This window comes from Nomascus leucogenys, chromosome 23 (genome assembly GCF_006542625.1).
Source record: "Nomascus leucogenys isolate Asia chromosome 23, Asia_NLE_v1, whole genome shotgun sequence".
NCBI classification, from domain to species: Eukaryota; Metazoa; Chordata; class Mammalia; order Primates; family Hylobatidae; genus Nomascus; species Nomascus leucogenys.
Genome location: NC_044403.1, coordinates 1711898 through 1733014, shown reverse-complemented (window position 1 = coordinate 1733014; position 21117 = coordinate 1711898). Strand labels below are relative to the sequence as shown.

Below are 21117 nucleotides of genomic sequence, written 5' to 3'. Positions count from 1 at the left end.
GAAAAACATGGATAAACTCCTGGACATATACACCTTCCCAAGACTGAACCAAGAAGAAATTGAATCCCTTAATAGACCAATAATGAGTTCTAAAATTGAGGTAGTAGTAAATAGCCTACCAACCACAAAAAAACCCAGGACCAGACAGATTTACAGCTGAATTCTGCCAGAGGTACAAAGAAGAGCGGGTACCATTTCTACTGAAACTGTTCCAAAAAATTGAAAAGGAGGGACTCCTCCCTAACTCATTGTATGAGACCAGCATCATCCTGATACCAAAACCTGGCAGAGACACAACAAAAAAAGAAAACTTCAGGCCAATATCCCTGGTCAACATAGATACAAAAATCCTCAGTAAAATACTGGCAGATTGAATCTAGCAGCGTATCAAAAAGCTTATCCACCAACATCAAGTGGGTTTCATCCCGGGGATGCAAGGTTGGTTCAACATTCGCAAATCAATAAACGTGATTCATCACATAAACAGAGCTACAGACAAAAACCACATGATCTCAATAGACGCAGAAAAGGCCTTTGATAAAATTCGACATCCCTTCATGGTAAAAGCTCTCAATAAACTACTGCCCAATGTAATTTATAGATTCAGTGCTATCCCCATTAAACTACCATTGACATTCTTCACAGAATTGGAAAAAACTATTTTAAAATTCATATGGAATTGAAAAAGAGCCGAATAGCCAAGACAGTCCTAAGCAAAAAGATCAAAACTAGAGGCATCATGCTACCTGACTTCAAACTGTATTACAAGGCTACCATAACCAAAACAGCATGGCACTGGTACAAAAAGCAGACACATAGATCAATGGAATTGAATAGAGAACTCAGAAATAAGACTGCACACCTACAACAATCTGATCTTCAACAAACCTGACAAAAGCAAGCAATGGGGAAAGAATTCCCTATTTAATAAACGGTGCTGGGAGAACTGGCTAGTCATGTGCAGAAAATTGAAACTGGACTCCTTCCTTATACCTTATACAAAAATTAACTCAAGATGGATTAAAGACTTAAATGTAGAACCCAAAACTATAAAAACCCTAGAAGAAAATCTAGGCAATACCATTCAGGACATAGACACCAGCAAAGATTTCATGACAAAAACACCAAAAGCAATAGCAATGAAAGCAAAAATTGACAAATGGGATACAGTCAAACTAAAGAGCTTCTGCACAGCAAAAGAAACTATCATCAGAGTGAACAGACAACCTACGGAATGGGAGAAAATGTTTACAATCTATCTTCCTGACAAAGGTCTAATATCCAGAGTCTACAAGGAACCTAAACAAATTTACAAGACAAAAAAAAAACCCCATTAAAAAGTGGACAAAGGACATGAACAGACTCTTCTCAAAAGAAGACATACATGTGGTTAACAAACATGTGAAAAAAAGCTCAACATCGCTGATCATTAGAAAAATGCAAATCAAAACCACAGTGAGACGCCATCTCATGCCAGTCAGAATGGTGATTATTAAAAAGTTAAAAAAACAACAGATGCTGGCAAGGCTGCAGAGAAAAAAGAACGCTTTTCCACCATTGGTGGGAGTGCAAATTAGTTCAACCGTTGTGGAGAACAGTGTGGTGATTTCTCAAAGATCTAGAGGCAGAAATACCATTTGACCCAGCAATCCCATTATTGGGTATATACCCAAAGGAATATAAATCATTCTCATATAAAGATACATGCATGTGTATGTTCATTGCAGCACTATTCACAATAGCAAAGACATGGAATCAACCGAAATGCCCATCAGTGATAGACTGAATAAAGAAAATGTCATACATACACACCATGGAATACTGTGCAGCCATAAAAAGGAACGAGATCATGTCCTTTGCAGGGACATGGATGGAGCTGGAAGCTATTATCCTTGGCAAACTCATGTAGGAACAGAAAGCCAAGCACCCCTTGGCCTCACTTGTAAGTGGGAGCTGAACAGTGGGAACACATGGGTACTTGGTGGGGAACAGCACACACTGGGGCCTGTTGGGGTTTGGGGGATGAGGGAGAGCATCACCGGAAGAATAGCTAATGGGTGATGGGATGATCTGTGCAGCAAACCACCATGGTACACATTAACCTATCTAACAAACCTACACATCCTCCACATGTACCCCTGAGCTTCAAAGTTGAAGGAGAAAAAGCCATCGTTAATGAGGCAGATGACTCTATAGGCGACATTTTGCAAAACCATCCAACAGAATGCCTCCTCATCCTTAAAGGACCCAGTTCCTGATCCCTCAATTGCTTTTCATGTTTCTTCTCACCTGAAAACAAAAAATACAGTGGACAGTAACCTTTCCATCAAAACACAGCATGGTAGAGATGGAAAGCCTGCCGTTGTCTGTTGCTGTCTAACAGCTGAGACAGGTATTCTGGTGATGCTACTGTGCTGCTTAGTTACCTGAACACATTATTTTTTTTAACTGTATTAATGGCATATCATATTTTTAACTGTTAAGTACATGTGTAAGAAAATGATTGCTTATCAGTAGTATATGAATTCAGAGTCAGGAATAATGGTGATGCCAAACAACCATAGATTGTCCACATGGGTGGCTGAGTAGTGACACCTTTGCTTTCCAGTGGTTCCTTGTATACAAACTATTTCATGCACAGAATTATTACAATTGGATAAAATGACCTCTAGGCTATGAGTATAAGGTGCGTATGAAAGATAAATGAATTTCATATTTAGACTTGGTTCTCATCCCCAAGATATTTCATTATATATTTGCAAATATTCCAAAATCTGAAAAAAACCAAAACACTTCTGGTCTCAAGCATTTCAGTGAAGGGATATTCAATCTGTATGGCTAAATTCTACCAAAAGAAGAGATTACTTGTATTACACAAATAGCTAAAGGAGATAGAGAAAGATTAAATACCACCCAACTAACTTAATGATGTTAGTATAACCTTGATTCTAAGTGAAAAGGGTAGTACAAGAAAAGGAAAAGGGAAATCCGTTTTATTTATAAACACAGATGGAAAAAAATGTTAATAACCTAATTAAATCCAACATTGCATTGCATGTGTTTGTTTGTTTAGACAGAGTGTCGCTCTGTCCCCCAGGCTGGAGCGCAGTGGCATGATCTTGGCTGTCTGCAACCTCTGTCTCCTAGGTTCAAGCGATTCTCCTGCCCCAGCCTCTTGAGTAGCTGGGACTACAGGCATGTGCCACCACACCTGGCTAATATTTTTGTATTTTTTAGTAGAGACATGGTTTCACCATGTTGGCCAGGCTGGTCTTGAACTCCTGGACTCAGGTGATCAGCCAGCTTTGGCCTCCCGAAGTGCTGAGGTTACAGGTGTGGGCCACCACACCTGGCCCCAAGATTGCATTTAAAAGTACTGAATAAACATTTTTTATCTAGTAATTGACTTGAAAACCTAATAAGAGTTTAAAGAAAATACCTTTAGACTAGTTTCATCACAGTTCTAATTTTTAAAACATCTTCGGCTGGGCATGGTGGTTCATGCCTGTAATCCCAACACTTTAGGAGGCTGAGGCAGGTGGATCACCTGAGTCAGGAGTTCGAGACCAGCCTGGCCAGCATGGTGAAACACCATCTCTACTAAAAGTACAAAAAAATTAGCTGGGCCTGGTGGCACACACCTGTAATCCGAGCTACTCAGGAGGCTGAGGCAGGAGAATCACTTGAACCTGGGAGGTGGAGGTTGTGGTGAGCTGAGATCACACCACTGCACTCCAGCCTGGGTGACAGAGAGAGACTTTGTCTCAAAATAAATAAATAAGATAAAAATAAAACATCTTCATCAACCTCTGGTAATCTACAGAAAACTTAATGTTATCGTGAAATCAAATACAATAGCACTTATAAGACATGTCTCACAAAACAGATGCCGACATCAGTGGCTCAGACAGTTGTCCAGAAGGAAAATGGCCTGCAGCACGCCCGAAAGATGCTGCATGTCAGTGACCCAAGTGTGAAAAAGACAGCCATCTCGCTGCTGAGGAATCTGTCCCGGAATCTTTCTCTGCAGAATGAAATTGGTGAGTCGGTATAAGTATCTATGTGTAGTGTGTACATGCTGAAGATACAATGCAATGAAATGTTGTCTTTATCACCTCCCATTCACAAAGATGCACTGGTAATGGGAGTAAGGAGTAGGTGATAACCCGGCCTGCCTTTCGTGCTGCCAGATATCACAAACAGGCTTTCTCAGTGGATCTCACCAGAGATTTTTAAAAAATATCCAACATTTAAAAAAAAAATTACTACAAAAGAGAAATTTTAGAGCATACTAATCATTAACCAGATAAGTAATATTGTTGATATTTTTCACTGGGTGGCACCCTCAGTCACGCCGTCCAGTGACGTCTTTCTAATCCATATAGTTGTCTTTCAGAATGTTCTCTCTGTGGCTCTCTTAAGCACCACAATTCTAGAACATTTGAAAAACACATATAGTGGTGGTTTACTTTAGTAGTTTGGCAGTGTGTTGGACTATTAAAAAAATGGATAAACAGATAATCACAATAAAAAGACAAAAAAGGAGTCACTGAATACAGCAAATTTGGCATCATTTTTTTTTGAGTAACTGTGATGAGACATATTTTGCCTTTGACTATATTATTGACAGAGACGATAGTGGTGTTACATTATCAAATAACATAATTTTTTATTTGTTTGCTTATACCAAGAAGTATGTGATAAATGTTTGTTGTATCTAGTAGAAAATTACAAAATGAGATGATAGAAAGATAATGCTAAAATTAAACATGCTTCATAATGCTCTGTAAATCGGTCGTTTCTAACAACTCAAATTCAGTTTTTCACAACATTTCACAAAAATTATAAACAATATTTTGCTTGTTTTAATGGATTAGATTTTTAAATATGCACATATATAGCCCCAGAGGTATTAAAGGCTGCAGTTATGTTTTAATAATGTCATTTTCAAAGCCAGCCAGCAGCACATTTGACAGGAGGTTTTATACAATGGTTTCATGCTCATTATAAGTAGAGATAGCCTGGAACATTCTCAGTGAATCTGAAAGAGACCTTGCCATGGGCGCTCTCAGAATTATTAAAATGCTCTCCCCATGGTCTTTTGTGCTGAACTTCAATAGAGGTGTATTATCCTTTCCCTTTTTTGTTCTTTTCCCAAATGAAAAATTGACTCCATCTTTAAAACACCGCCAAGGTAAGTAACAGCACTATACACATTAAGCATGTACCTTCAGGGCAGAAACGCTGTTGGCCTCAGGTTCTTCAGTCCCCTAAATGTTGGGAAGGTATAGCTGTAGCCACACGGTTTATATTAGATGATTCTGTTGATAAACTTCACTTTAAGGATAACAGAGAAAAGAGGCTTCAGCAAGATAAATGCTATTTTAAAATTCCAAATTGGCTTCATGTGAAATATATAAGTAAAAGGACTTCTCTTAATTCAGAATTTTAATAGCAAGAAATAAGTGAAGGTCAGCTTGAACACATGCTTTGTGTTTCTCATGAGAGCTTTCTAAGCCAGGTAACTTTCCCTGTTCTCACCTGCAATAAAGTTGTTACGTTTTACTTACATCTAGAGAAATAAACTTGAAACTTACATTTTCTCAAAAACTTAAAGACAGGCAGTGGAGCATGGTAACAGAATAACAGATTTCACACAGAAGACCTGGGTTTGTATCTCACAGTGCTATTTTGCCAGTCAAGGCCTTTTTTTTTTTTTTTTTTTTTTTGAGACAGAGTCTTGCTCTGTCACCCAGGCTGGAGTGCAGTGGCGCGATCTTGGCTCACTGCAGGCTCCGCCCCCCGGGGTTCACCCCATTCTCCTGCCTCAGCCTCCCGAGTAGCTGGGACTACAGGCGCCTGCCACCACACCCGGCTAATTTTTTGTATTTTTAGTAGAGACGGGGTTTCACCATGTTAGCCAGGATGGTCTCGATCTCCTGACCTTGTGATCCGCCCGCCTCGGCCTCCCAAAGTGCTGGGATTACAGGCGTGAGCCAGGCCTTTCATTCCGTAGTTTAACTTACTAAAAGGAGGGAGACTTCTGATAATAGCATCCATTGAGAGCTTACCACATGCACAGTACTGTAATATAATTAACGTGCATTGACTCATTCCTTCAAAACAACCCTGTGACGTAGACATTGTTATCCCACATTGCAACTTAGGGAAAAACAAATAGAAACATTAAGTAGCTTGCTCAGGCCATAGAGCCGTAAAGTAGCAGAACCGGGACTGAAACTACAGCACTCTGGCTTTAGATGAACACTGAGCTCTCCACAGTATGCTGTGTGCCTGAACCACGGTCAAAAGGAAAGTGTTCAGGCCTGTGAGCAGAAGGTATGTCTTACCTGTCAGTCAGGTCCAGGTATTATGATGACATATCATTCAGTGCCTTTTATTGAGTACTTGTCCATTTCAGGAATAATAATCGATGCTGGAAACACAGAAGTAAGTAAGATAATTGGCTTCAAGGAACCCACAACCCCATTTGAAGTTGAGACAGTCACACAGTTCATTACAATCAGTATCATAGAGAGATAAATGTGCTTCAAGATGCCACATGAACGCAAATGAAGGCACACAATAAAATTAGGCAGTATTTGTTAATTCCTGATAAACACAACACATATTCGGAAGCTGTGGGGATCAGCAAAAGCAAAAGATGCACGCTCTCTATCTTTTAAGAAGAGTCTAAAGTGGTTAGAGGAAAAAGAGGAAAATACACATGAAAATAACTATTACAAAAAGTTAAAGCACAAGTTCGCATTGACCAAAATATGTACCATAGGACAAGTTCCAGTGGATTTGTCAAATATTAACACCTTTTAAAAATTTTCAATAGATTTTTGGGTACAGGTGGTGTTCAGTTACATGGAAAAGTTATTTAGTGATTATTTCTGAGATGTTGGCACACCTGTCACCTGAGCGGTATACACTGTACCCAGTGTGTGGTCTTTTATCTCTCACCCCTTCCTACCTTTCCCGCAAGTCCCCAAAATCCATTATATCACTCTTATTCCTTTGCATCCTCATAGCTTAGCTCCCACTTATAAGTGAGAACATACAATATTTGGTTTCCCATTCCTGTGTTATTTCACTTAGAATAATGGTCTCTAATTCCATCCAATTTGCCTCAAAGGCCATTATGTCTTTCTTTTTAATGGCTGAGTAGTATTTCATGGTGTGTATATACTACGTTTTCTGTATCCACTCGTTGGTTGATGGGCATTTAGGTTGGCTCCATATTTTGCAATTGTGAATTGTGCTGCTATAAACATGCATGTACAAGTGTGTTTTTCATATAATGACTTCTTTTCCTTTGGGTAGATACCCAGTAGTGGTATTGCTGGATCAAATGGTAATTCTACTTCTAGTTCTTTAAGGAATCTCCATACTGTTTTCCATAGTGGTTGTACTAGTTTACATTCCCACCAGCAGTGTAGAAGTGTTCCCTTTTCACCATATCCATGCCAACATCTATTATATTTTGATTTTTAAATGATGGTCATTCTTGCAGGAGTAAGGTGGTACCTCGTTGTGCTTTTAATTTGCATTTCCATGATAATTAGTGATGTTGAGCATTTTTTCATATGTTTGAGGCATATCAAATAATTTTTCATGTGCCATTTGTAGATCTTGTTTTGAGAATTGTCTATTCGTATCCTTAGCCCACTTTTTGATGGAATTATTTGGCTTTTTTCTTGCTTTTTTGAGTTCCTTGTAGATTCCGGATATTAGTCCTTTGTTGAATGCAGTTTGTGAATATTTTCTCCCACTCTGTGGGGTGTCTGTTTACTCTGCTGATTATTTCTTTTGCTGTGCAGAAGCTTTTTAGTTTAATTGGATCCCATTTACTTATTTTTGGTTTTGTTGCATTTGCTTTTGGGTTCTTGGTCATGAACTCTTTGCCTAAGCCAATGTCTAGAAGAGTTTTTCCAGTGTTATCTTCTAGAATTTTTATGGTTTCAGGTCTCGGATTTAATCTTTGATCCATCTTGAGTTGATTTTTGTATAAAGTGAGAGATGAGGATCCAGCTTTATTCTTCTACATGTGGCTTGCCAATTATCCCAGCACCATTTGTTGAATATGTTGAACAGGGTGGCCTTTCCCCACTTAATGTTTTTGTTTGCTTTGTCAAAGATCAGTTGGCTGTAAGTATTTGGCTTTATTTCTGGGTTCTCTATTCTGTTCCATTGGTCTATGTGTCTTTTTTATTTTCTATAGCCTAATTGTGAAAGTGGCGTGTCTATTTTTTTAATACCTTTCTTGTTAGTACAAAAAAAAAAAGCCAAACTCATAACCAAGAAGTTATATATATATTACAAAAGTACATTTAAAATAGTTTATTTCTCTTTTAAAAATAGTAGGCCAGGTGCAGTGGCTCACGCCTGTAATCCCAGCACTTTGGGAGGCTGAGGCAGGCAGATCACCTGAGGTCAGGAGTTCGAGACCAGCCTCAACATGGAGAAACCCCGTCTCTACTAAAAAATATATATATACAAAAAATTAGCCGGGCGTGGTGGTGCATACCTGTAATCCCAGCTACTCGGGAGGCTGAGGCAGGAGAATTGCTTGAACATGGGAGGCGGAGGTTGCGGTGAGACGAGATCGCGCCATTGCACTCCAGCCTGGGCAACAAGAGTGAAACTCCGTCTCAAAAGAAAAAAAAAAAATAGTAGTATTACTTATGTATTGGAAAAACCTTGGGAAGCAAAGATTATTCATTTATTATTTATTTACTTATTTAATTTTACTTTTTTAAATAGCAACAGGGTCTCATTATATTTTCCAGACTGGTCTCAAACTCCTGGGCTCAAGTGATCCTCCTGCCTCGGCCTTGTAAAGTGCGGGGATTACAGACATGAGCTACCTTGCCTGGCCTGAAAAATGATTTTAGCTCGGCCGGGCGCAGTGGCTCACACCTGTAGTCCCAGCACTTTGGGAGGCCCAGGCGGGCGGATCACAAGGTCAGGAGATCAAGACCATCCTGGCTAACACGGTGAAACCCCGTCTCCACTAAAAATACAAAAAATTAGCCGGGCGCAGTGGCGGGTGCCTGTAGTCCCAGCTACTCGGGAGGCTGAGGCAGGAGAATGGCGTGAACCGGGGAGGCGGAGCTTGCAGTGAGCCGAGATTGCGCCACTGCCCTCCAGCCTGGGCGACAGAGCAAGACTCCGTTTCAAAACAAAAAAAAAAAGATTTTAGTTCACTATTAATATTGTTGTAGAAAAACAGCTCCTATTAACATTTTTCCTCAGGTTTCTTATGTGGGTTTTTTGGTACTATTATGCATTCTTTTTTTTTTTTTTTTTTTTTTTTTTGAGGCAGGGTCTCTCTCTGTTGCCCAGGCTGGAGAATAGTAGCATGATCTCTGCCCGCTGCAACTTCTGCCTCCCAAGCTCAAGCAATTCTTGTGCCTCAGCCTCCTGAGTAGCAGGGACTACAGGCACAGGCATGTGCCACTACGCCCAGCTAATTTTTGTATTTTTAATGGAGATGGGGTTTCACCATGTTAGCCAGGCTGGTCTTGAACTCCTGACCTTAAGTGATCCACCCGCCCCCCAAAGTGCTGGGATTACAGGTGTGAGCCACCGAACCTGGCCAATAATATTTTGTATTATTTATATAAATATACTGATTTTTCACATACATTATTAACATAATTATTTTATTTTTAATATACATGCTTCACAGATAGGTTTTGTGATGAATAGTAGTCTTTGCAGGTGTGTTTTAGTTAATCATATTCCTATTATAGGGATATTCAGGCTTTTTAGTTTTTCATTTACATGTAGTACTGTCATAAAGATCTCTGTAGAAAGCTTTTTTCATTTTCAAAGTGATATTTTTAAGATGTATTCCTAGACATGGAATTACCAAATTGAAGAAGATGAAAATGTTTTAAGTTCTTGACATTTCTGCCAAATTACATTCTAAAAAGATTTTCAATGTACTGAGCACAGAGTATCCTCTTTTCAAATATTTTGAAAAATTTGTTATTAGGGAAATTACATCTTTCCATGTGTTGTTAACCAGCGGTGTTTCTTTTTAAGAATGTTCTTGGCCAGGCGCAGCGTCTCACGCCTGTAATCCCAGCACTTCGGGAGGCCAAGGGGGGCGGATCACGAGGTCAGGAGATGGAGACCATCCTGGCTAACGCGGTGAAACCCCGTCTCTACTGAAAATACAAAAAAAAAAAAAAAAAAATTAGCCGGGCTTGGTGGCGGGTGCCTGTAGTCCCAACTACTCGGGAGGCTGAGGCAGGAGAATGGCGTGAACCCGGGAGGCAGAGCTTGCAGTGAGCCAAGATGGCACCACTGCACTCCAGCCTGGGCGACAGAGCAAGATTCCGTCTCAAAAAAAAAAAAAATGTTCTTTACCCAAAATGTATTGGGATCTTGGGATTAAGAAACAATCTTTTTAATCAAGTGTTCTTTTTTTTTTTTCATTTTGTAGCCAAAGAAACTCTCCCTGATTTGGTTTCCATCATTCCTGACACAGTCCCAAGTACTGATCTTCTCATTGAAACTACAGCCTCTGCCTGTTACACATTGAACAACATAATCCAAAACAGTTACCAGAATGCACGGGACCTTCTAAACACCGGGGGCATCCAGAAAATTATGGCCATTAGTGCAGGCGATGCGTAAGTCCTTCAGCTTCTGCCCATCAGCTGCCTCCCTTTGCCCTCACCAGCCTGCGTGTAAATAATCCGGTTGTGAATGTGCAGTCATGACCATCATGTGCAACATGGCAGCAAACAGGATGTAAAGCCAGGCCAGATCATCTGGTCAGCCCTCAGTGATCAGCCAAGGAAAGAACTGAATCCACCACACCACATGCTTGTCCCTTCTCTTCTAAAGTATCGAGAGAGGGTCAGACTCCAGAGCTTCTCTTGGTTGTGCATTCCAGCATTGTATTGGCCTAATGAATTAGTTTCCCAAGCCACAGCTGTGATTTAATAACAGCAGAATGTAGGCAAAGCAGGAGTCCTCTGAATAGGCAAGTGCCCTTTTCCTCACTTCCATCTTAGGAGGGGATGTCACACCAGGTGGCTTAGAAGAAGCAGTGATGGGCTGGGCACAGCGGCTCATGCCTGTAATCCCAGCACTTTGGGAGGCCCAAGCAGATGGATCACTTGAGGTCAGAAGTTCGAGACCAGCCTGGCCAACATGGCAAAACCCTGTCTCTAGTAAAAATACAAAAATTAGCTGGGTGTGGTGGTGCGTGCCTGTAATTCCAGCTACTTGGAAGACTGAGGCTTGAGAATCGCTTGAGCCCAGGAGGCAGAGGTTCCAGTGAGCCGTGATCGTGCCGCTGCACTCCAGCCTGGTTGACAGAGTGAGATTCTGTCTCAAAAAAGAAAAAAAAAAAAAAAAAGCAGCAGCAGCAGTGATGGCACAGGAGAAGCAGTGGTGGGGATAGCCTGATGAGAAAGTCTTGCTTTCACAGCTTTTTCTCTATCTTATCTCTTTCGCATCTTATTCCCTTTTGAGAATAGAAGGTCCAATGCATGTCATTCCACATCCATGTTCCTGTTTTCAACTTTTCCCTATTAAAAAAAAAAAGGAGGAGAATGAAAAACCTTGTGTTATTAACCAAATTATTTACTATTAGTTAATTTAGAGTGATGAGATTGGAAAGGGGCATGAAGGTTATCTTTTTCTCTTTATACAATTCTGAATTGTTTGACTTATTACAAATACATATGTTACTTTTGTAAATAACCAAACAAGAAAAGAAAAGGCTATGATATCCTAGTTTTAATGAGTTACAAAACAGATGACTTCGCCTGTACTAAAGAAATGTGTGCTTGGCTGTACAGGGATATACATGTTACCTCTACTGCAGTCCCACCCAATCTAGGCCCCTTCTGCTCTGCAGCCTCACTCTGCAGTGCACACAAGGAAGGAAGACTGCGTTCGGAGTCAGATTAAAACAAGCCCTGAGCACTGGCTGGGGGGTCAGTTCCCCAAGAATATTCACCTATCCCCAGAGGCTGGCAGACAGTATTAGAGTTGCTCAGTCTTTGTGGAAAGAGTGAATTACTGCTGCAAAACAGAAATGACGACTCTTGCAAATAGTCATCCAAACTCCCAAGCAAATCACCATAAGATAGTGTGATGCTCATTATTTGAGTATTCAGACATGACAATTGTTGCACATGGGAATATACAATTACTTTTGGAAACTTCTGGTAGCTTAGCAAGATAGGGGGTGAGCTACTCTGTTAACTTGTTTATTGCCCTGAGTGTCCACTTGTGAGTTCTCACATGCCCTGTCTCAAAAACAAAAGTTAACAAGGAGCTTCTTGCCAGTGGTGTCTGCTGCTCTTTCCTTACTAGAGTGTTATATATCTGACCTGGGCTAGCCTGGGAACTAATTATCATTTATAACATTACATCTTTGAATAAAAGAGTACCAAGTATCAAACAACCAACTTATAAACAAACATTATGAATATAACAGCCTTGCAATTTAATAACTTTTTACAGTTTTGAATATTAGAGACCCATCACTTTGATGGATTTATTTGCCCTCCAGTTATTACCAAGTGATTCTGAAAAGTCCAGGGGTACTGACAAGTCTGTGAAGTGCTGAGTTGACTGCTCCTCCCTGCCAGGCTAGTGTGGAAGAGAAAGGCTTCTCACTCTTGAAGGAGCACACCATGCCCTTCTCCATACATCTTTGCACTCTCTAGTTTTGGTTTTATGTTTATAAATGGCTATGATATGGGGGAAAAAAATCTTTGTTTAAGGAAAACAATCAGCCATGTGCTAATCAGGTGATAGAAGAGAAAGAGATCTAAGGCGGCACTGATCTAAGCCAGAGGTGGGACATTTAGGATAAATTTAAAAGCAGAACACAGGCTGGGCACAGTGGCTCACGTCTGTAATCCCAGCACTATGAGAGGCCGAGGCAGGCGGATAGTGAAGTCAGGAGATCGAGACCACCCTGGCTAATACAGCGAAACCCCGTCTCTACTAAAAATACAAAAAATTAGCCTGGCGTGGTGGCGGGCGCCTGTAGTCCCAGCTACTTCGGAGGCTGAGGCAGGAGAATCGCTTGAACCTGGGAGGCGGAGGTTGCAGTGAGCTGAGATCGCGCCGCTGCACTCCAGCCTGGGTGACGGAGCGAGACTCCATCTCAAAAAAAAAAAGCAGAATATGAAATACTAAGTACAGTTCAAATGCGGTGGTGACTTGGATTTATAGCAGGAACAAGTTTTCCATTTGTTCTATACGGAAACATAAAGAGATTTTGAAACTGCTTTAACAAGGGCTGCCACAAGAATTTCTTTTATTGACTTGAAAAATTACTTTACTCCTACATTCATGATGTCACAAAATCGTATGTATTTTTCAGTCGTGGTTTCATGTATTTTTATTCTATAAACATACATTATAAGTATACAAATATAGACTATATTCTATAAATAATTCAAGGATTTATAACATATCTAAAGATACATTCCTTATAAATATCGGGGATTTTTCTGTATAAACTACTTGTTTATTTATTATTATTATTATTATTTTGAGACAGAGTCTAGCTGTGTCACCAGGCTGGAGTACAGTGGCGCGATCTCGGCTCACTGCAACCTTTGGCTCACTGCAACCTCCGCCTCCCGGGTTCAAATGATTCTTCTGCCTCAGCCTCCCGAGTAGCTGGGATTACAGGCACACACTGCCACGCCCAGCTAGATTTTGTATTTTTAGTAGAGACGGGGTTTCACCATGTTGGCCAGGATGGTCTCGATCTCCTGACCTCGTGATCTACCCACCTCGGCCTCCCAAAAGTGCTGGGATTACAGGCGTGAGCCACCCCGCCTGGCCTATAAACTATTTATTTATTAGCACTGTGCTAGTGGTTTAAAAAGAAAACAAAAACAAATATGGTCCCCGCCTTCCAGGCTTGCTGCCTAATTGTGTGGTCAGCGAGTGGCCTGACGTCATGGGCGGCTGCTGGGGAGTAGCAGTTGAGGAGCGAAGAGGTCTTACAGAACGCCCACAGGCAGCATCCAGAAGCCTCACTCATTCTCCCTGATCTCAGAATGTCCTTTTCTTTTCAGCTATGCCTCCAACAAAGCAAGTAAAGCTGCCTCCGTCCTCCTGTATTCTCTGTGGGCACACACGGAACTGCATCATGCCTACAAGAAGGTAAGAACATGAACAAGGAATGTGTCACAGTAAACAGAGCCAGGTAATAATGGCCCACTTGACTTGGCCCTGGTAAGAAATCACTAAAAGACTACATTTTCTTCTGTGCCAGTTTTGTTGCCTTTCACGTTTCTGTTTGCTTATTCCAAAGGCTCAGTTTAAGAAGACAGATTTTGTCAACAGCCGGACTGCCAAAGCCTACCACTCCCTTAAAGACTGAGGGAAATGACAAAGTATTCTCAGCTGCAAAAATCCCCATAGGAAAACACCTATTTTTCTACTACCCAGCCCAAGAAACCTCAAAAGCATGCCTTGTTTCTATCTTTTTCTATTTCCATGGTCCCCTGAATCCAGAAGACAAATAGAACATAATTGTATGAGTCTTCCAGAAGACTTTTGCAAGTTTGCCACCAGTAGATACTGGCCACAGGCGCTACAAATAGTGGTCTTTGATATTAGGGCTTATGGTGCATGGCCTCCTGGAACCAAAATGTGAATTCATGTGGAAGGGACATTAATCCAATAAATAAAGAAAGAAGCTGTTGCATTACTGGGATTTTAAAAGTTTGATTTACATTTATATTCCTTTTCCGATTCCCATGTTTTGTCACTCCTGTGCACATTGCTTCGCCATTGGGCCGCCAGTGTATTGTTCTGCAGTGTTGAAACAGAATGGAAATGAGAAGAAATATCTGCAGTTATCCAGGAGAAAGTATGATGGCAAAATTATTGGTTTCTTTCTTTACTTTGCGCTTGTTTTTATCCCCTCAGGTTTTTTTTCTCTGATTTTTAAATAAACTTAAGAAATTTAGATTACAGAGTATGCATGGCTGTAAGAAAAAGAAATTGAGAGGAAGTGATCATAGCAAATTAAAGAAGTCTTTTCCTCCCAGAACTTAAAATAAAAAATAAATAAATAAATAAAATCTTTTCCACAGAGAAAGGCAACTATGATTATAAAATTTAACGTTCCCCCAAACACTGAGTGAATGAGATTTTCCTCAGGAAATACTTTACCTATAACAACGCCATTAAATCCAAATCTCTTCTAAAACGATGGCATTCTATGTAATGCCTTTCCTGGACTTTTTTGGCCACTGCCCTGGACTAGTGAAAGAATGGACTCTATCTTTATCTGCAAGAGGAACTAAGGCCTTCTATCAGATTGCCGGGCCAGCCTGGGGCACTGAAAATACAGCTCATGTTAATGAGTTACGTTATCAACCAGCCCAGCCTTGCCCAGCATTTAAGAAATATCACAGAGCCACTAGATCTCATGTGATCTTCTTCAAGCCATTATTTTAACTCAAGAAAACTCTAGAGAAAAAAAAGTGAAGAAGTCGTGTTGAAGAAGATATAAGAATGTGTCAAGACCATCCAGAAATGATATGAGAAATACTGATATTTTAAATGGTGACATCATCCAGCGAAATGAATCTACATTAAATGTTGTTTTAACTGCGCTATGATTAAAACCGTTCATATAGAGTTAGTCTTTACAACTACTATTCTGTTGTTGTTGTTTTTTTTAAATCTGACAACATTTGTCCTAAGTAAGATAAGCAAAAAAATTATTCAACTCCTTTTGGCAAGACAAGTGTAATAGAAAATAAATTTTGAATGTGTACTTAAGTCTTTATTATATTTGAAACAATTTTTTTTGAATTTTAAAAGCTGAATGAAGACAAGCTTACTAACCTAGTTCAAAATGAAATTATTTAGATACCAATTTTTAAAATACTGGAGAGAATTTATATGTCTTTTTCCAGAGTTATGATAAGCATTTGGAGTGCATTTATTCCTCCAGATAATAAATGTGTGTTCAGAACTTTTTGTGTTTTTTAAGGCATTAATAAAGCCTTCGATAATATTAAATACAAAATGAGACAAAAGTAGTGTTGCTTGCATTGGCGTCTGTGTATATCTGGTTTATTTGTGTATCTTGGAATATATGGTGTGATTGACATAAAATTTGAGGATTTAACCGTGTAAACTTCAATTACTAAGGGTTTGATACTTTGTAATTACTTATATTTTCCCCCTAATTAAAATCCTAAATTTTTTACCAAGAGACATTTCCTGTAAGAATGGTGGGACTAGATGGTGACCATAAAAATGAAGACACATGCAGACGTGTTCGCTGTGGTTAGATTTTAGTATATTGCTGGGTGATTCTGTGACTGTAAAAAGGCAGACTACGTTTGATTTCCATGTGCTGCTTTGTCTACTCTGTTTGCAGACACCTCACTACTTTACAATTTGTGAACACCTCTCAGGGAGGTTCTTCTGTGAATGAACAGTTTTGATCACGGGTCTATACATAAATGCGTTTGTTTTCCTGTGTGTCCCAGACAGGGCCCATGCCTTCAGAGAAAGTAGTGGGCAAAGCTGGGCCTTTTTGTTTATTTGAGTTTATTTGTTCCAAAGGGCTGCTCTCTGTCAAGAATTCTTAATGGTCTTCTGGAATGAAGGAGGTTGCTGCCCTAGATTTCCATCACTGGAAACGTCTGTGTAGATCTGATGGCAATAACCAAAGGGTTATCTGATAAAATAGAGAGGGGATTAACATGTCAAGTGGGAGAATAAGCAGCAGGACTAGATAAACCACTATAAAACCAATTTAATCACCTGCTGAAGAAGCAATTTCTTAGAAGAAAACAGGAGATGGGAGAGATACATATATATCCACACACACACACATACGTTTATATATAGACCCCTATATGTGTGTGTGTGTGTGTGTGTGTGTGCCTACATACTATAGTTATAAAATGAGATTTCCCCTAAATAAAATGTCTAATGAACTTACTGCTTTGGAATAAGGAGGACTTCAGTATGTGTGTACCTTGAACAAAATTGCAGAAGAAGCCTCAAATCACAGAATCTCAGGATTAAGAGGGAATTTAGAAGGCATTTGGTCAAATCTTCCTCAAAGTATCATCTTGCATGAAAAAGACTCAGTTCTTATTAATGTGACAGGAAAGAAAAACATACAGTCATATACTCAACTAATGCTCGACATGACCATATAACTGGCTCTTTTCAAGACTCACTGTTGGATTAAAGTATTTCTTGTGGGAGGGAAAATAGATAAAAAAGGGAACAAACTTTTCAAAATAAAATTCTGCTTTAAGTTTCACGTTTCAGTTTATAGTGATACTGACAGTTTCATCACTTATGAAGTAAATGTTAACCTTTGAAGGACTATAAGAAAAACTCTTTGTGATATGATGTTCAGGAAAGAGAGATCAAAAGTCCCAAGCATTGGCATGAGAATTGTTGAAAATATGAGCAGAAGGGAAAGTGCCCTGAAGGCCCTAGTCTGGGAGACTCAGTGAAAGGATCCAGCAGTCCTCAGCCTGAGAAGGGTGTTGTGTCACTTCTCTGTGCATATTTGAAAGCCCACTGTAGAGAAGATGATAGGCTTGTTCTGGCGTAGCATGGAGGATGAAACCAGGATCACTAGGGGGAGGCTGTTATGAGACTAGCTTTGATAGGGTAATAGTGGACATATATTGAGTACTTCTCACAGCCTCATGAAATCATCCTTTTCTTTTTCTTTTTTTTTTTTTTTTTTTTTGAGACAGAGTCTTGCTCTGTGGCCCAGGCTTGAATGCAGTGGTGCCATCTGGGCTCACTGCAAGCTCCGCCCCCCAGGTTCAAGCAATTCTCCTGCCTCAGCCTCTCAAGTAGCTGGGACTACAGGCGCCCGCCACCACACCCGGGTAATTTTTTGTATTTTTAGTAGAGATGAGGTTTCACCTCGTCTTGATCTCCTGATCTCGTGATCCACCCCACTCAGGCTCCCGAAGTGCTGGGATTACAGGTGTGAGCCACCGCGCCCAGCCTCCTTTTTAACATTTTAAAAAGCATGAGAAAGAAAACCTCTAAGCAGACAGAGGTTAAGTCATAGCTGGAAAGTGCAGAGGGGCTTTGTGAACTTAGATGGTCTGGCTCCTCTCTGAGAGTCCCCTGTGAACCAAGAGTGAACAATCCATGTCTCCATGCTGGTGAACAGTGGAGGTCTCTTTGGCTTTGCTATCTTGGGAGAGTAAAGAGTGCAGTATGACATCATGGTTAAGAGGGCTCATTCTAGAACAGCCAGCCTGAGCTCAGATTGTGGTTTCTCCACTTATTGGCTGAGGCACATCTCTTATTCTCACTGAGCCTCGGCTCTCCTTATCTGTAATGGGTGAGTGATAGTAGGATTTACCTCATTGGGTTGTTTTGAGGGTTAACTGTGTTAATAAATACAAAGCATTTGAAACAGTGCCTAATAGTATCTACTCAATAAATGCTGATATGGTTTGGCTGTGTGTCCTCACCCACATCTCATCTCAAATTATAATCCCCACATGTTGAAGGAGGGACCAGGTGGGAGGTGATTGGCTCATATTGGATCATAAGGGTGGTTTCCCTCATCCTGTTCTGCTGATAGTGAGTTCTCACGAGATCTGCTGGTTTTATAAGGCAGTTTTCCTTGCTCTTACTTGCTCTCTCTCGCCTGCCACCGTGTAAGACATGCCTCTTCCCCTTCCGCCGTGATTGTAAGTTTCCTGAGGCTTCCCCAGCCACGTGGAACTGTGAGTCAATCAAAACTCTTTTCTTTATAAATTTCCCAGTCTCAGGTATTTCTTTATAGCAGTGTGAAAACAAACTAATACAAATGCTAACTAAATTACTTGCAATTCCCTGGTTTGGAGGTCTTTGCTTTGCTTTTTAAGTTCATCTCTTGTGAATTTCTCTTTGTAGATATGGCTGGCTCAGTTAAAAGCCCCAGTAGAAGGCCAGGTAGAAATGAGGAAAACAAATATGGCCCAGGCAAGTGATTCTGAATGTCCATTCCTTGGAACATGAGTCCTTTGTGGGTAGTTAAGTGTTACATGAAAAGAAATGTCCCATACTTAAATAAGTATGTTCTTTATGAAAAAAGCATAGTTATACAAAGATCAAAAGATTCTTGACCATGGCATGACTTCTCAGAATGCCACAAGTGCACTGTAGTTGTAAAATCTCCAAGGAGGGACAGCTTATGCTGCATGTCAGAGACCTGTTCTTTGAAGCTGTAAGCCCTTTTTTTCTTAGACAACTCTTGAAGCTATGCCGCTGCTGTAAACTCTGACCAACATCCACCTGTGCCATACGCAAGAGGACAAGGGGTGTTTATCTGGCTCTCAGTACAGTTCATCAAGCTAAGCCTCAGCCACTAATAAACCATACGCAGTGTTAGTCCTGAACAATCTTAGTAAAATCTGTGATTTCAATAGATTGAGGGTCATTTCCTGAAGATTTTGTTTCATGCCCACCTGGAGTGCTGCAAATCCAGACAGGTGGATAACTCAGAAGGTGGTTATTAGCCCAGAGAAGCAGATGGAAGCAGAGACTGGCATTCTTGCATCTGGCTGATCAGATAAATAAATCTCTTCACTCTCACATCAAGAAACAGTTACATCTCTCAGAAGCCTGAATTTTTCCTGTACGCAGCTGACCCACAATAAATCTGGCAAGGAATACAAAACATGTCCAGACTCTTGGGGATTTGCTTCGCAGTAATTGGATGTTCTTCCCAGTGACAATCCTTTGGGTATTTTTTGGTTTGGGGATTTTAAGAAAGAAGTTCAGGGTTTTCATTTTTCATACATCTTTTGACATGTATTGAACACCCCTACTCCTGGAGCTGAGGACCAGTGATGTAACTTGATGAAGAAGTGCTCACGGATTCGTGAGATTTACTGCACTGCGACGGACACTTTGATCGCTCACAGTATCCTTCGCTTGAGAAACAAAAAGTTATCAACTGTGTGGTGAGGGCTAAGGAGCCCTAGACCCATATACGGATCATCTAGAATAGGTGTCTTATAAAGTAAGAAATGGTTGGAGTGAGAAGCAGATAATCATTAAAAAGATACCTTCATTTTTAGCCAGGAGTTAAATCAGAATTAATGGTAAGAAGAACAACCTAGAAAACCTATAATTCTAATATTTAGGAAACGGACAAAAATTTTTTCTTAGAAACTTGTTTATTTTGCGCTTTGTTCTAATTGCAGCTTTGTGCAATTCCTAATTTAAAAAACAGAAGTAATCTATTTTAGTGGGGGTGCCTTAACAGCTTTATATAAGAATTATGCATGAATATGTTAAGTAACACGTTCCCATTTCTTTTGGTAGCTCATGCCTAGAGTGACCCAATTCTTTATCTTATGTTTTATTTCTCCTTCTTCAGTTTATCACTTGGAATGCTTCAGTTGCATTTCAGTAACAAAAAAGCTCAAAATGGCTTATGCAATAAATGTTTTTATCCCATGAAACAGGAAGGCCAGGTTTAGGGTTGTGCTTGGTTATTACAGCAGCTCATTTTTTTGAGACAGAGTCTTGCTCTGTCACCCAGGTACAGTGGCGCAATCTCGGCTCACTGCAGCCTCCGCCTCCTGGGTTCAAGCGGTTCTCTTGCCTCAGCCTCCCGAGTAGCTGGGATTACAGGCACCCACCACCACACCTGGCTATTTTTGTATGTTTAGTAGAGACAGAGTTTCACCATGTTGGCCAAGCTGGTCTCGATCTCCTGACCTCGTGATCCGCCCACCTCAGCCTCCCAAAGTGCTCAGTGCCCTTCTGTCTTGCAGCTGTACCATCCTTGACATCTTGGCTTCTGCATTCCAGTTGATCTCTTCATGTTTACAAAATGGTTGCAGCAGCTCCAAACATTCCATCTTCACAGAGCCATGTCCAGAAGCCAGAAGAATAAACCTTTCTTGAACCCTTTTTTATAAGTAAATTTTTCTAGAAATCTCCATCAAACATCTTTTATTTCTTATTGCCCAGAATTGCATTGCACATCCATTCCTAAGCCACTTTCTGGTGAGAAAAGTGCAACTACTATGCCTTTAAGCCAATTACATTTCACCGAAGGCTGGGCCTACCTCCCCTGAGGCTCATGGAGTGTTTTACTGAGCA

At 40.4% G+C, this 21117-nt stretch overlaps 1 protein-coding gene across 1 annotated transcript in view; it reads left to right on the top strand.

The window, feature by feature from the left end:
* The window catches only part of PKP2 (plakophilin 2), a 107775-nt gene extending 91725 nt beyond the window's left edge, over positions 1-16050 (top strand). The window contains exons 10-13 of the mRNA XM_030804721.1: positions 3887-4040; positions 10460-10649; positions 14076-14163; positions 14315-16050. Of these exons, the coding sequence (XP_030660581.1) occupies positions 3887-4040; positions 10460-10649; positions 14076-14163; positions 14315-14383 (501 nt within the window). The 3' untranslated portion in view covers positions 14384-16050. The remainder of the gene's footprint in view (positions 1-3886; positions 4041-10459; positions 10650-14075; positions 14164-14314) is intronic.
* The last annotated feature ends 5067 nt before the right edge of the window (positions 16051-21117 follow it).